Source organism: Nicotiana sylvestris, chromosome 8, assembly GCF_000393655.2.
Source record: "Nicotiana sylvestris chromosome 8, ASM39365v2, whole genome shotgun sequence".
Taxonomy (NCBI): Eukaryota; Viridiplantae; Streptophyta; class Magnoliopsida; order Solanales; family Solanaceae; genus Nicotiana; species Nicotiana sylvestris.
In genome coordinates, this window is record NC_091064.1 from 21,269,583 (window position 1) to 21,282,954 (window position 13,372).

Here is a 13,372-nt window from a genome sequence, read left to right on the forward strand (position 1 = left end):
TATTTCGTTTTCACTGTTAGAATATACTATAAGTCATGCGTATTGTTATAGTATTCTTTATGAACAGTTATTTATTTACTTGTTTAAATTCAATAAAGTTTCATTTTAAATAGATCATGTGTTGGTTTGTGCGTCCATTGCTTACATAGTAGATGATTTAGTGTATAGAGTTTAACTTATACACGGAAGATTAAATCATCGGTTCTTGTAAGACATAAAAGTTAATGTTCACAATCTAATGATGGAATTGGACAAATCATCGGAATGATTGTAGCACAAGATTAAATATAATTTATCTTGATTATGGGAATGGTTTAATTCCAACTTCTTGTGCTAGTACATTTTGTATGTATTGAACGGATCAAGTAGAGATGAGTATTTTATACTGACTTTATAAAATAATTTCTCTAGTCCATTTAATGTACTTATACTCTTAATCCTGATATAATTATTATTAGCTGTGTATGTCACTTGTTGTTTTGATTTATTAAAAGGCGAGATTCTTTCGCGAGTCAATAAGCCTGGTAAATTGGATAACAATGATATACATTGGCGAAGTAATAATTAGTTGATGGAATCCATGTCTCGATTTTGAGATTGATGATACTCCTTTATGAAAGCTTATAAGTTTTCATGTGTAAACCCGGCCGGTGGATTTTGTATCCGACACATGAAATAAGTTAAGTGTAAGTCTAAAGGAAGTAATCAATAAATTAAATAGTCAGTAATTTAATTTGATTGATTAGTATCTGAATCTTAACATGGGGAGTTAAATAAGGTTTTATGGAAGAATTTCGAAATTGAACAAAGGAGTGCAATTACGAATTTTTAGTGGAATAATTCGTAATTTATTATGATGGAAATTAGTTTCAGAATTTCGAAATTAATATCATAATAGGAAGCCTTGTTAATTAAATTATGTGGTCCCTACTGTGCCTAAATAATAGAAAATAGTGAAAACTGTTACTTAGTGGGAAAAAAACGTGGAAACCATCCCTTAGTGGGAGAAGGAAACCTAACAGGTTTTGAAAACGGTTTTGACCTAAAAAACGCAGCTATATATATGGATATAAGGGCTGGACATTTTTTACATGATTCTAACTGCGGTTTCTACTAGAATTTTGCCCACCCAAAATTCTCTATTTTCGGTTATTGTTTGGGTAACACAATAGAAGACTGTGGAAATCTGCTAGTGTGTTTTCAAATGAGGAACTGGAGAACGACCTAGATTTGTTGTGTTTACGCTTCAAAAGGTAATCCTAAAATCTCCATACGTGCTAGTTGTTTAAATTACACGTGAATAAGATTCTGTTATTGCTTCCACTGTGGTATATATTCCAACATTCACATCCTAATCGTATTATGAAGAGCACCGTTGACGTGAAAATAACGAGAGAAAAAATATTATTCTCGTATCTAGAGAAATGAAAGGTATTTTCCTTCTTTTATTTCTGCATATTACGCTTTTTGTTTCATTTTGGGCGCTGGTCATGTTTTTATTACAGGTAGACTATCTATCGTTTGGCAACCTAGAAAATGTAATAGATATATAAATTAAAGAGTTTAAGTTCTATGTATTAACGGAGGAAGAAATTATATCGGATGGACTCTTTTAAATTATTATTTATAGTTTGACCCGTTAAAATATTTTTGGTAAAATAGTCCCCGCTGCCAAAATTTTGAAGCCGTTGCCAGAATTTTGAAGCACGCTGCCAGAATTTACTTCATATATTATGGCAAATCCTAGTAATCGCCATATTAAAATTTCTGACGATTGTTATGTTTTGTGACAAATCCTAGTAATTACCATATGAAAAAATTTGGTGATTGCCATATTTTGGTGGTAAATCCTGATGATATTGGTGATAAATCCTGATGATTAGCATATCAATAATTCTGGTGATTGCAAATTTTGACAGTGGCTATTTTCCCAAGACTTTTCTTAACGAAATCAAAAATCAATAGTGGCATCAAAATATTTTATTTCTTCCATTCGCCCTAGATATTTACACAAAAGGTCACCTACAAGGTAATTAAAATTACCTCTCTATAATAAGTATTAAGTTGCAACCCAATAAAAATGGCAACTAACCAATTATCACAAGGCAAACAAATAACTATATCAAATAGGGGTGCTTATCGGACGGATAATTACGCTTAACGATTCGGCTTATCGGTTATCGGATTATAAATATAGTAATCCGCTAGCCATCCAATAAGACAACATGCGGATTGATTTCAGATTAACGATTATCGGGCGGTTTATCGGCTAAACCTAATAAAACATTTTGGGTATAATATTTAAATGGATTCTTTTTTGTTGGTGGTTTTGTTGACTGACTTCCCGTACGCATTCTAACAAACCTGATGAGCTGGATAGAATTGAAAATTCGGGTGGGAAAGTTATAAATTGGAATGGACATCGAGTCCTATGAGTTCTTGCTACTTCAAGATCCATAGGAAAGTCTAAATATAGAATTCTTAACGGGTTAACGGTTTATCCGATAAGAAAATTGAGTAATTCGTTCCCAAACTGTTAAGCCATTAATTATAAAATCTCAATCCACTCACCGTCCATTACCCCAATAATCCGATACCAATAAACCAATAAGCCATTGGTTCGATTCGGTTAACGATTTCGGTTCGATTTTGAACGGCCAAAGATTAATGTTTAATGATAGTATAGAATAATCTTTACACTACCAATGTGTAAATCTTATATCCATGACGAAAAAGTTCGGCTTCTGTGCACCGACAATGTACAATATTTTTTACACCCTCTGATTTAGAATAGATAACTACCTTTCGCAATCTTAATCTGGTAAAGAAAACAGTAACCTGTTCAAAAGCATAATGCATTAACATACAGCCTATTGGTAAATCATGTTCTCAAATGTAAGAAGCAAGAAACATCTAAATTCTAAGGATCAACATGTATATGAAAACTTCTTTAACCAATTCAGTCTTGGCGTAACTGGTAAAGTTGTTGCCATGTGACCAGAAGGTCACGGGTTCAAGCGAAACAGCCTCTTGCAGAAATGCAGGGAAGGCTGCGTACAATAGACCCCTGTCGTCCGACCTTTCCCGGACCATACGCATAGCAGGAGCTTAATGCACCAGGCTGCCTTTAATCTTCATCCAGGAAACTTGTCTCAACCCACATAGCAGGTTTATGTTTCATATTGCATTGCTCAGATCAACTTTGCTACTTTAGGAGACGGCTAAGTTGTCCAAATTGCGCGATTCAGAGGTGCAAAATCAGACTAGGAAAGAAGTGAAGGGGAAGGGGCACTGATGTGATCATAACTAGGGAAAATAATTTCATGGCGCTACAACATAACGAAATTTGAAGTGTAGACCAGATTTCAGCATTAGATTGTCAGTGAAACAATATAGGCTAACAAAAAAACGGCAGCCCAGTACACAAGACATCCGACGTTCATGCAAGATCAGGGGAAGGGCCACACTCACGGAGTGTGATGTAGACTATCTAGCCTAATGCAAACATTAGTGGTTGCTTCCACGGCTCGAACCGTGACCCTCCAAGACTCCCTTCGTAAACAAAACACTTCTCTACCAATATATATAACCTTTACATATATATCTGCTGTCAATACCGAGCTGATAGAAAATGGAATGCCAGATCATCAAAAATATATGCAGTGTGCTAGCCAAAACATCTTTTCCCTATCAATTCACTCTATTTGATGCGATCCAAAAGAAAGTCTTTTTATGTTTAAGAAATTTGAGCTTTATAACATATAATGATCCAAAGAGTCATAGGAAACTATGAATAATCTCATTATTAGGAACACATTTTGCAAGACATTCAAATATGATTATTGCAAAGTGTTATTCGCCGATACAAAGATCAATGTACTGCAACCTTACAAAGAGGAAAACAACTTGACCCTTCATAAGCTGCTGTCACAACATATTCTTTGGAAACCACCGATGGTATTAATCTTCATCGTCATCTGCAACAAAAGTTCGAGTGAAGAGATTAGAAATAACGAAAAACAAGAGCCTAAAAAAACTAGCAACGGAGAACACACAACATAAGGGAAAGCCACGCCAACAGAAAAATAGAATCCAGAAGAGCAACTTTCAGACTGCCCACGCCTTAAAGCATACCAACGCGAACATGAAGCAAAAACTTGATCCTATTTCATGGTTGAACATAAGGGAAAATTGGATCATTTCTCCATCAGTTTTGTTGACCTTCGGAATTGTATTATGCTTCTACTATTCTTTTTTTTTCTTTGATAAAGTAAAAATTGGATTTTGAACATTTTGATAAGCGATAGGCTTATGTCTACAATGTTCACACTCCGTCGAATGAAAAATGGAGAACATATCAACTGCGCTAATTTCTTCTTGCTTTCGTTAGTTATGACAATAGAGGGGCTTTTTATCAGCAACACCGATCACAATACTTTTTATTGCCTGATGCTTATACTGCTATTTGAACCGCAAACTGATAGAACAAACACCTCCATACAAGTGATTTGTTAACATATTAATAGCAAGTACCAGTATTTGGATAGCATTTGAACCCAGGATCTCATAATCTCAGAGACTAAACCCGAATCATTAGGCTACACTTCAATGCTCAACAGGGAAGAACATCAAGGCATCAGAATTCCACAGCTGTAGCTCGCTATATTTGAACCCATGTCACCTTCAGAAAAAATTGAGTTTATTCACCTAAAAACCCTAGATTTCCTTGAGGCCAGAATAAATGGCAAATTACTTACAGTTTTATAAGTCTAACCATAAAAATTAGGATTTCTTATGACATGCTTCCTAGTGTCTCATTTTTCTGAATTTTACACCATGTCCTTTTATTACTTTTACTACTTCCTATATCCCATTTTATGTGGCACACTTTCCTTTTTAGCTTATCCAAAAAAGATTCACATTTCTATATTTAGAAACAATTTAACTTAAACTTCTCATTTTACCCTTAATGAGATGATTTATAGTCATACAAATGTTCATGACTTGTTGTAGAACACAAATTTCAAAAGTCCTTCTTTCTTTCTTTAACTTTGTGCTCGTCAAATGTCATCACGTAAATTGGGACAGAGGCGTATTTGATATCTAGCGTTTTAACTTTTTTTGTCTTGCCTTCGTCCTCCCTCCTTCCCTTTTCGGACCATCAAATTTTTCAAGTTTGTACTAAAAAGATGTTTTGATCATGCGGTTAAAAATAATGATATACAAGTTTAGAGTTTGTTTTACTATAGCTTCCCTGACTAATAGCATAATGGTAAAAGGAAGAAAATAACATGAACACTTCCCACTCCACCTAATTTGGCAAAGAATTCACGGCGATCTAAGTGGTCTCCGGTCATAAGACCTGCTCGATAATGGAGCCACAGGTCTGCCCCTCGGAGCCACAGCCATAACCGGTCGCCTATCCCTCATTGCGGCAGGTCGTTTGAAACTACGATCAGCAAGGGGAGGGACACGTGTACTAAATCTAGATCCACGAACAGGGAGTCTATGTGGGAATGAAGCGTTGAAGCGTGGGGGAGACCTAGGTTTTGGGGTGTTGATAAGATGTTTCTATTGTTTAAATATAGTACTATGCCAGATTGTCAGTAGAATGGTTGGAAAGGAAAGCATCATTAAAATATTATAAGAACCTCATGTATTTTCGAAGAATTTTGTTTTAGAGCACGGGAGGTAGGCCTTACCTTCTCTTCCCTCCAATTAACCTTCCGAACATTCCAAGCCCATACCAAAGTTTCTCCTCCATCTTTCACCTCCCCGCAAACCTAACCTCGCTGACCAGTTTTCACTCGATAATCCAACTTGTGATCTTCTAAACTATATTGCTTGAACTCTCCAAAAATGGTGTCGCACTCGTGTCAGATCCTCAAAAAATGCACTACTTTTGGAAGATTTGACATGCATCCGGCAGCATTTTTGAAGAGCCCGAGCAACATAGCTTCTAAAAACCAGTTGCTTTCCCTCACCAATGGATAGAAGAAAACCTTTTTATAGTTGAGCATAAGTTTTTTGAGATCAAAGAAAAGCCATGATGTCTGATATGACTGGATTAAGAGTAAGCTGGATTTTGTATGCTGGAATTGTTGCTCTACACTAATCATGTTACAAAGTTGCCAGATAACGATTGTTGCTTCTGAAAAACCTGGTGATGTCAATAGCAGATTGGTGAGGAAGGAGAAATCTCGATAAGTCATGGTTCTTCAGAACTTCTATAGATTCAACAAATACTTGAGAATTGTCACCATGCAGAGAGCCAGAGACAAAGGAAAAGGTTCAGAATTCTCCCTGAGTTCTCACTGTATGCTGGATGGTCAGACATAGCAGCCAAAGAATGGAGGTTTGTTGTAAAAAGACAATTCCCAACTCCAGTCCAACACTTCAACAGCCTTTCAAGAGCCACATAAGTGTTGTCAAGGGTCTCAGTTGGCCAGTAGAGCATATTCAATGCAAGTTGGATCAGAATGGATTTAATAGATTGTTGATAAATGCAGAAACAACAAAATCCAAAGTTGCTACTCTTATAAGATGCCTAGTGGAACAGCTGCACTGTGAGGACTTTAAGGTTTCCCCCGAACTGCAAAAGTGGACATCCAATACATGCGGTATTTCGGATCTTAGCCATGTGTTGATTTTATTATAATTCCACTCGGTGGAGGAGGCAACTAGAGCCAAAATGGCTACGTGGTTTTGGAATTGCCTTGAGTTGCAGCTCAGATGGTGTTCCCCTGATGCGTCAAAGAACCCAAAAACTACTTGGGCTGGATCACATGGATTTCTCTCCAACTATGGTCCACCTATATTTTTCAGTTGGTCGGAGAAAAGTTTGGTGGACTGGTAGAAACTGATTTGGATACGAAAGAGAGCCACAACTCGGGTTACATTGTGGGTGAAACTCGTAAGATCCCTAAGGAAATCGAAATTGCTATTGAAGAAGTTTTGCACTCTATGCATGTATGAGTATGACTGGAAAAATCTACTCTCCTGCATAAGAAGGAACTTGTAGGATATGAACTAACACAGTTGGAAGGTAATGAGTACTTATATGCCACCGGAAATGGACCCACTTGGGTCTGTCTCTTTAGGCAAAAGGGCTACTATCAGCTCTAATTCAAATTGTGAGAATGGGTTGGGCTTGATGTTGTTTTCCCTCTTTTGACTGAGCCTAATCAATTACCTTCAGAATAACACCATCCAGCCAGTTACCCTCAGAAATAAACCTAACGCCCAAGCTCAAACCTACCGGTTGTATAAATACCACATTTAAACCAAACAGCACCTAAGGCCATATAGCATAAACCACACATTATGTAGGTGAAAACAAAATATAATTAAGCATAACCCTTAAAGTGTTTCTTTTCGTAGCCTAGTCTATGATGATGAAGACATGCCGTGTAATAAAAGAAATATGAATAGCATATGCAAGCTATATCTCCTGAGAATTTTAGTCTGATCTAATTCTAAATTCATTAATCTTGGTTCTGTTATTCAACTACTTAATATTTTTTTTTTGTTTTACTTCAACAATGGTAGCAACAGTTTAACTGTTTTGGGAACAGAAGCTATTTAAAGGTGGCGCATTGCAGAGACAACCGCCTGCGTATTACTAGGTTTCAAAGCATGTGCAGGTGCAAAACTTGTGGCAAAGGATGAAAGAGATGCAACCGAGATTGATCATCCCTTTTGCCATGAGTATTGGTATACTAGTTTTGCCTGAAAAGAATTTCTAGAAGATAGAAAGTCGATCAGTAGAAGTAGCAAGGGAGCAATAGAGACAAAAGGCCCAGTTAACTGCAACCATGTATGGCTGAACTGAGCAAAGACTATTTCTTTTTTGATAATCGAGAAATCCCCTAGAACCAAAGGCTCATGGTTTGACACTCAGTGGATAATGAGTCCACCCCTTTACCTTTCTCCACTTAATTACCAGACTTTTGTCTGCGGCAGGGTTCGAATCAATTACGTGCATCTAACCCACACAGAGCAAAGATTAATTTTGGTATACCTTTCTTCCCGTATCTTTTCTTGGTTCCTTAACTTACTTTAAGGTGCAATAGTCATCTAAGGGGCAAATTATACATACTTCCATATTAGGGCTGTCAATCAAAATGCATAACGAGTTTTGGAGGCTAGTTCTGGTACTATTAGAGCTCAACTTAATCTCACAGTACACACATCAGCTTTAAGATCAGGTCAATAATCCTTGTAAAGATTACCAACCATATGACGATTTGGAAAGCCTCAAATTAACAACAAGATCCATTAACCTCCAAGAATTAGATACTTGCAACCCAACAGTAAAACTAGGTTATTATATCTTTTTCATGACATTTAATATAAATAGATAAGATAGACTCAAAACAATAGGATTCTTTCAAAAGAAAGGATGCCAATTGGCAGCAATATCCAATATCCTAGAAGACAGCTTTTCTAAAGTTCAAAACAGGTGATCGACTATATTAAAGACATCCCTAAAATTTGCAGGCATATAATCAGAAAAGGTTCCCACGTCCTAAAACTTTGTGTGCAACCTCGCCTATTCCAACGCTTCCCAGTCTGATCGGTCGAGCTCTCGTACTCGATTGCTCATATGTCCATTTCGTTCTGGCTAGCGCTCATCTCCTAGCTCTGTTTCCAACCTTTCATTTAATATATCGATTCACTCAAAGAGGTGAATAGGGTCCCAATAGAGATATGTAAAAAGCAGGTCTGATTACGCGTATTCCTAATCCTAAATGGAATGTAATGATGTAGGAATTCATATGTAAACATAGTATCTATTTAGATAGGCCCTAATGACCCCTTCTCATAATGAGAATGTATATAACCCTGTTCCGGCCTGGTCCGATATGGAATGAACTTATAATCATGGAATCAAGTACCTGCTACCTCCCACCAAAACAAGCACCAAATAGCTCTGCCCACCAAGGCTTAGCTAGATCAGAAGAAGTCTTTTAACACATTACCCATCTCACAGATACATACTTCAACAAATTTTAAGGAAAAAGTTCAAGTTTTAGCACTTTTAGAGTTTCAGTAGCTTCATGGCCCTCATCCAAATCATGTAACTCTCTTAAGTGATTGCATAGTTGCCAATAGATAAAAAAAAAAAAGACATAGAATAAAGTGTACTTGAAAAAGATAAAATCTTTTTTCAACTCACACATACACCCTTCAACAATTTTAACTTTTAAAGAAAAGATTCAAACTTTAGCATACTTTCAGTAGTGCAACTTCATCTAAGCACATCCCACGTCAATTTCAAATCTTGCACCTTTCCTAGGTGATTGCATAGTTACACAAATACAACGAAGGGTACTACCCAAGAAAATGGTCCTGAAGTCAACACAAAATTTTCTTGATATAAAACTTACCAAAATAACGACACTCATTAGCAAGCCTAGCCGTCACTAAATTTAAGGAAAAGAGGCAAATCTGTTGAACCAGTACCCCAAGGAAGGATTTTCTCACATTACCCTCTCACATGTATATCCTACAATAAATTTTAAGGAAAAGACTCAAAAAAATTTGATAATCAAGAAATCCCGTGTGATGGTTCGAAACTCAGTGGATCCCTATCTTCTACCCTCCCCCACTTAAATACCGGACTTTTGTCTGCAGCAAGGTTCAAACCAATAACGTGCACACATCTTACCACTAGAACAAAGCACCGGGGGAAGCAAAGATTCAATTTTTAGCAAATTTCAGCAGCAGAACTTATCTAAGCACATCCCCAGTTGTCAATTTCAAATATTGCATCTATTTTAAGTAATTGCATACTTACCAATAAATAAATAAATAAATAAAAACAAATAAAGGGTACTAAAAAATCTGATTCAACAAAAGAATTTCTTAAAATGAAACGTACCAAAATAACGGCGTTCATTAGCAAGCCTAGCTTTCTCAAGCAACTTATCAAGATCTTCATTACTCTTAGCTTCCCATTTCACCATCTGATTAGCAGCCACTGCTCCTATTCCCATACCCAACAAATGCTCCCACGGATCTACAAAATATCAAAACAAAAAATAAAAGTCAGAACCAAATTTCAAAAACTTTTATTTAAAACTTAAAAAAAAAAAAATGGGTAATGCTCAAGAATACTTACGGCGCATGTAAGGAAGTTTGCGGAGGGCATTAGAGTACATTTGGGTGCCTAATCCCAAAAGGGCTCCAACCATTGTTGCACTCAACGGCATCCTTTTTTCTTCGTTGTTTGTTCTCTGTTGATTTGAGGATGGTCTGTTGTTGTTTTGTTCGAAGAAATGGTCAGTCAGCGGCAGGAGGAGGTATGAGTAGTGAAACTCCACTGCCCTTTCAATACTATCGGATTCTACTAATTCGGGTTTGGGCTGCTCTTACGTTCCGTTTTACTTTAAAGCCTTTTTCTAAATAAAAATAATTAAATTTATAGGTGGAAAGTTTCATATATACACAGCAATTTGAAAGTAATATTTACTAATTTACAAGTGCCTACTCAAATTTTTCTTTTTTAAAGTGTGCCTAGTCTGATAATCCTATTTAATAGTTTTTTTTTTTAGTGCGTGTGATTCAAATTCTCTGAAAACATCGTGACAAAGCTATCTATAAAATTTTAGGAAAATTGGAGGTAATCTGGACTGGCCTAGAATAGAAATTCATATTTGAAATTAACCTAAAAAATATGCAATAATATATATCACATGTATATTTCTGTATATAACTCCCTCTGTCTTAATTTATATGACATTATTTGGCTAGACATAAAGTTTAAAAAGGAAATAAGATTTTTGAAACTTGTAGTCTAAAATAAGTTTTACATTTACGTGGTTGTGAATCATCTATTAAGAGTAAAAGGATAATAAAAATAAATTATTTCTAGATATAACAATATGACATACTTTTTGGGACAAACTAAAAAGAAAAGTGTTCCTCATAAATTAGGATATATAGCAACATATATTACACATCAATTTTGATGGATATCAATTATCACACACACATTAACTATTTCCAGAGGCCCGTCTATCTAAGCCTATAGTTTATTTTAGGGGTGTCAAATGAGCAGGTTGGGTCAATTTTGGGCGGGTCAAAATGGGTTGAGTCATTTGACCCGCCCAAAAGTTACTTGGGATAAGATGGGTTGGGTCAAGATGGGTTAAAATTCGCGTCATAACCCAACCCGCTCAACTGTTATTAAACTTTAATTAATATGTGTTATTTTCTTATAAATTATATAATTACTAAATAAGACTTTTTTGCTTTTGTTATGGTCATATTTAAAAATATTAAACAAAAAATAAAATTATTTATAAGATATTTTGACAAACTTACTCATGGATCAATTTGGGCTAAAAATTAGTCCAACTTTAATTGGGCTGAGATGGGTTGGGTCAAGATGGACTAAGTTCAATAAATGGGCGGGTCAATAACCAACCCAACATTGGGCGGATTGGGCGGGTCATTTGGGCTTGGGCCAAATTTGGCAGCCCTAGTTTATTTCAATAAACTAACTATGAAAAAATAACCTAAATAGTTGTCCACTTAATCTCTTAAACTAAAAGTAATCGGCGATAAAAATATTTAATAGAAGGCGATACATTTATACAAAAATTCTACTCTGAGCACACACAATGGAACTGTAGACAGTCAAGTGAAATCCAATCCATGAAATAATTTGATCTATGGAAAGCATCGTTGTAGTAAAGGTCGTAATGCCAGATAAATCATTACCGCAAGGCATAGAGGGGGAGATCATAAGCGTCTATACCATTAAATTGATTTTTGACGAAATGAAAAAGATATATCGTAGAATCATAACCATAAAATACGACTCTAATCGAAATACATACATTTATCTCATACACTAAGGGGATAGTGAGAAGAGATTACATCCCGGGGGGCTATAATTTTATAGTATAAATCTGGATGGCTATATGTCTCTTTATTATATATTTGACAGAAATAAGAAAACAACTTACTTTTGACAGCTTAAAAGAATAAAACTATCCAGACATATATTTAAGGTATTACTTTGAATTGCCCCAAAACCTAAGTGACTATTTTTTTTTATCTTCTAAAATATACCCCTTATTTTAATTATATTCTACTTCCCTTTTATAGATAAATTAAAGATTATTTTCCTCTACATCGAACCACAAAATGCAGAGACCATAGTGATAACATCCATAGCTAGAAGCTTCAACTATGAGGATGAATGGGGAAGAAGACGAGAGAAGTTTAGAGAAAGAAATTATGAGAGAAGTGAAAGACTTTCATTATCTTCTTCTAAGAAATGAAATGTATCTGCACATAGTATATTTATACCTTGTTACCTCCTACAGTGTTAACTATCTTTCTATAGTGTTAACCGCCTAACTAATTAATCAACTAAAAAAGAAATAATAACTTAACATTACATGAGTTCTACAGCCACAACTTGCACTAGCTAACTACTCGTCTACATTCCCGCTCAAGCTGATGGCTTGAACAAGTTCTTCGTCCTAAGATTCTTCAGTAGATAATCATGTTGCACCTTACCTAACTTGTTAGTTAACAAATCAGCTAGTTGTTCTTTGGTAGTTACATGCTCATTTTTCATCACTCTTTGTAGGGTCCTTTCCCTCACAATGTGGCAATCTATGTCTATGTGTTTAGTCCTCTCGTGAAAGATTGGGTTGACAGTAATTTGAATAGTTGTCTTGTTGTCACACAAGAGATCAACATTTAGTTCTAACTTCACGCCAAGTTCTTCAAACAACCCTGTCAACTAGGTCACTTCAGTAGCACAGGTGGCCATGCTTATGAACTCAGCTTCTGTTAAACTCCTGGAGACAGTCTCCTGTTTCTTATACTTTTATGACACTACGGCATTCCCAAATCTGACTAAGTAGCCAGTGATTGATCTTCTTGTTTGTAGGAAATCTCCCCAATCTGAGTCACAATAGGTTGTCAGTTTATTTGTGTTGTCAGCAGGCATCAGAAGGCCAAGCTCAGGATTAGCTTTGATGTACCTTACCACTCTGAGAGCAACGTCCATGTGTAATACCTTTGGATAATGCATAAATTGACTGAGAACTTGCACTACAAAAGATAGGTCAGGTAAGGTCTGGTCATGGTGAGATATAATAGTCTTCCAACCAACCTTTGGAAGCTACTAGGATCCTTTAACACCTCATCTTCATCATTAGTTTTATCCCAACTGTCATACTCTACCGAAGTTAGTTTCTGATTCATTTCAAGAGGGGTTCTAGCAGGTTTTGCTCCACCTAGGCCAGATTCAGAGATTAGTTTCATGACATACTTCCTCTGATTCATTATTATGTCTTCCTTAGACCTCGCAAACTCAATCCCCAGAAAGAACTTTAACTCACCAAGA

General features: G+C 36.0%; 1 protein-coding gene across 1 annotated transcript; it reads right to left on the bottom strand.

Moving 5' to 3' along the window:
* Nucleotides 1-3,727: 3,727 nt before the first annotated feature.
* LOC104231734 (uncharacterized) lies at nucleotides 3,728-10,415 on the bottom strand. Its single transcript, XM_009784784.2, has 3 exons — nucleotides 10,124-10,415; nucleotides 9,884-10,021; nucleotides 3,728-3,977 (listed from the first exon to the last, which is right to left on the bottom strand). Exons 1-3 carry the CDS (start codon nucleotides 10,212-10,214, stop codon nucleotides 3,961-3,963), a joined length of 246 nt encoding a protein of 81 aa, XP_009783086.1. The 5' UTR covers nucleotides 10,215-10,415; the 3' UTR covers nucleotides 3,728-3,960.
* Between the last annotated feature and the right edge of the window lie 2,957 nt (nucleotides 10,416-13,372).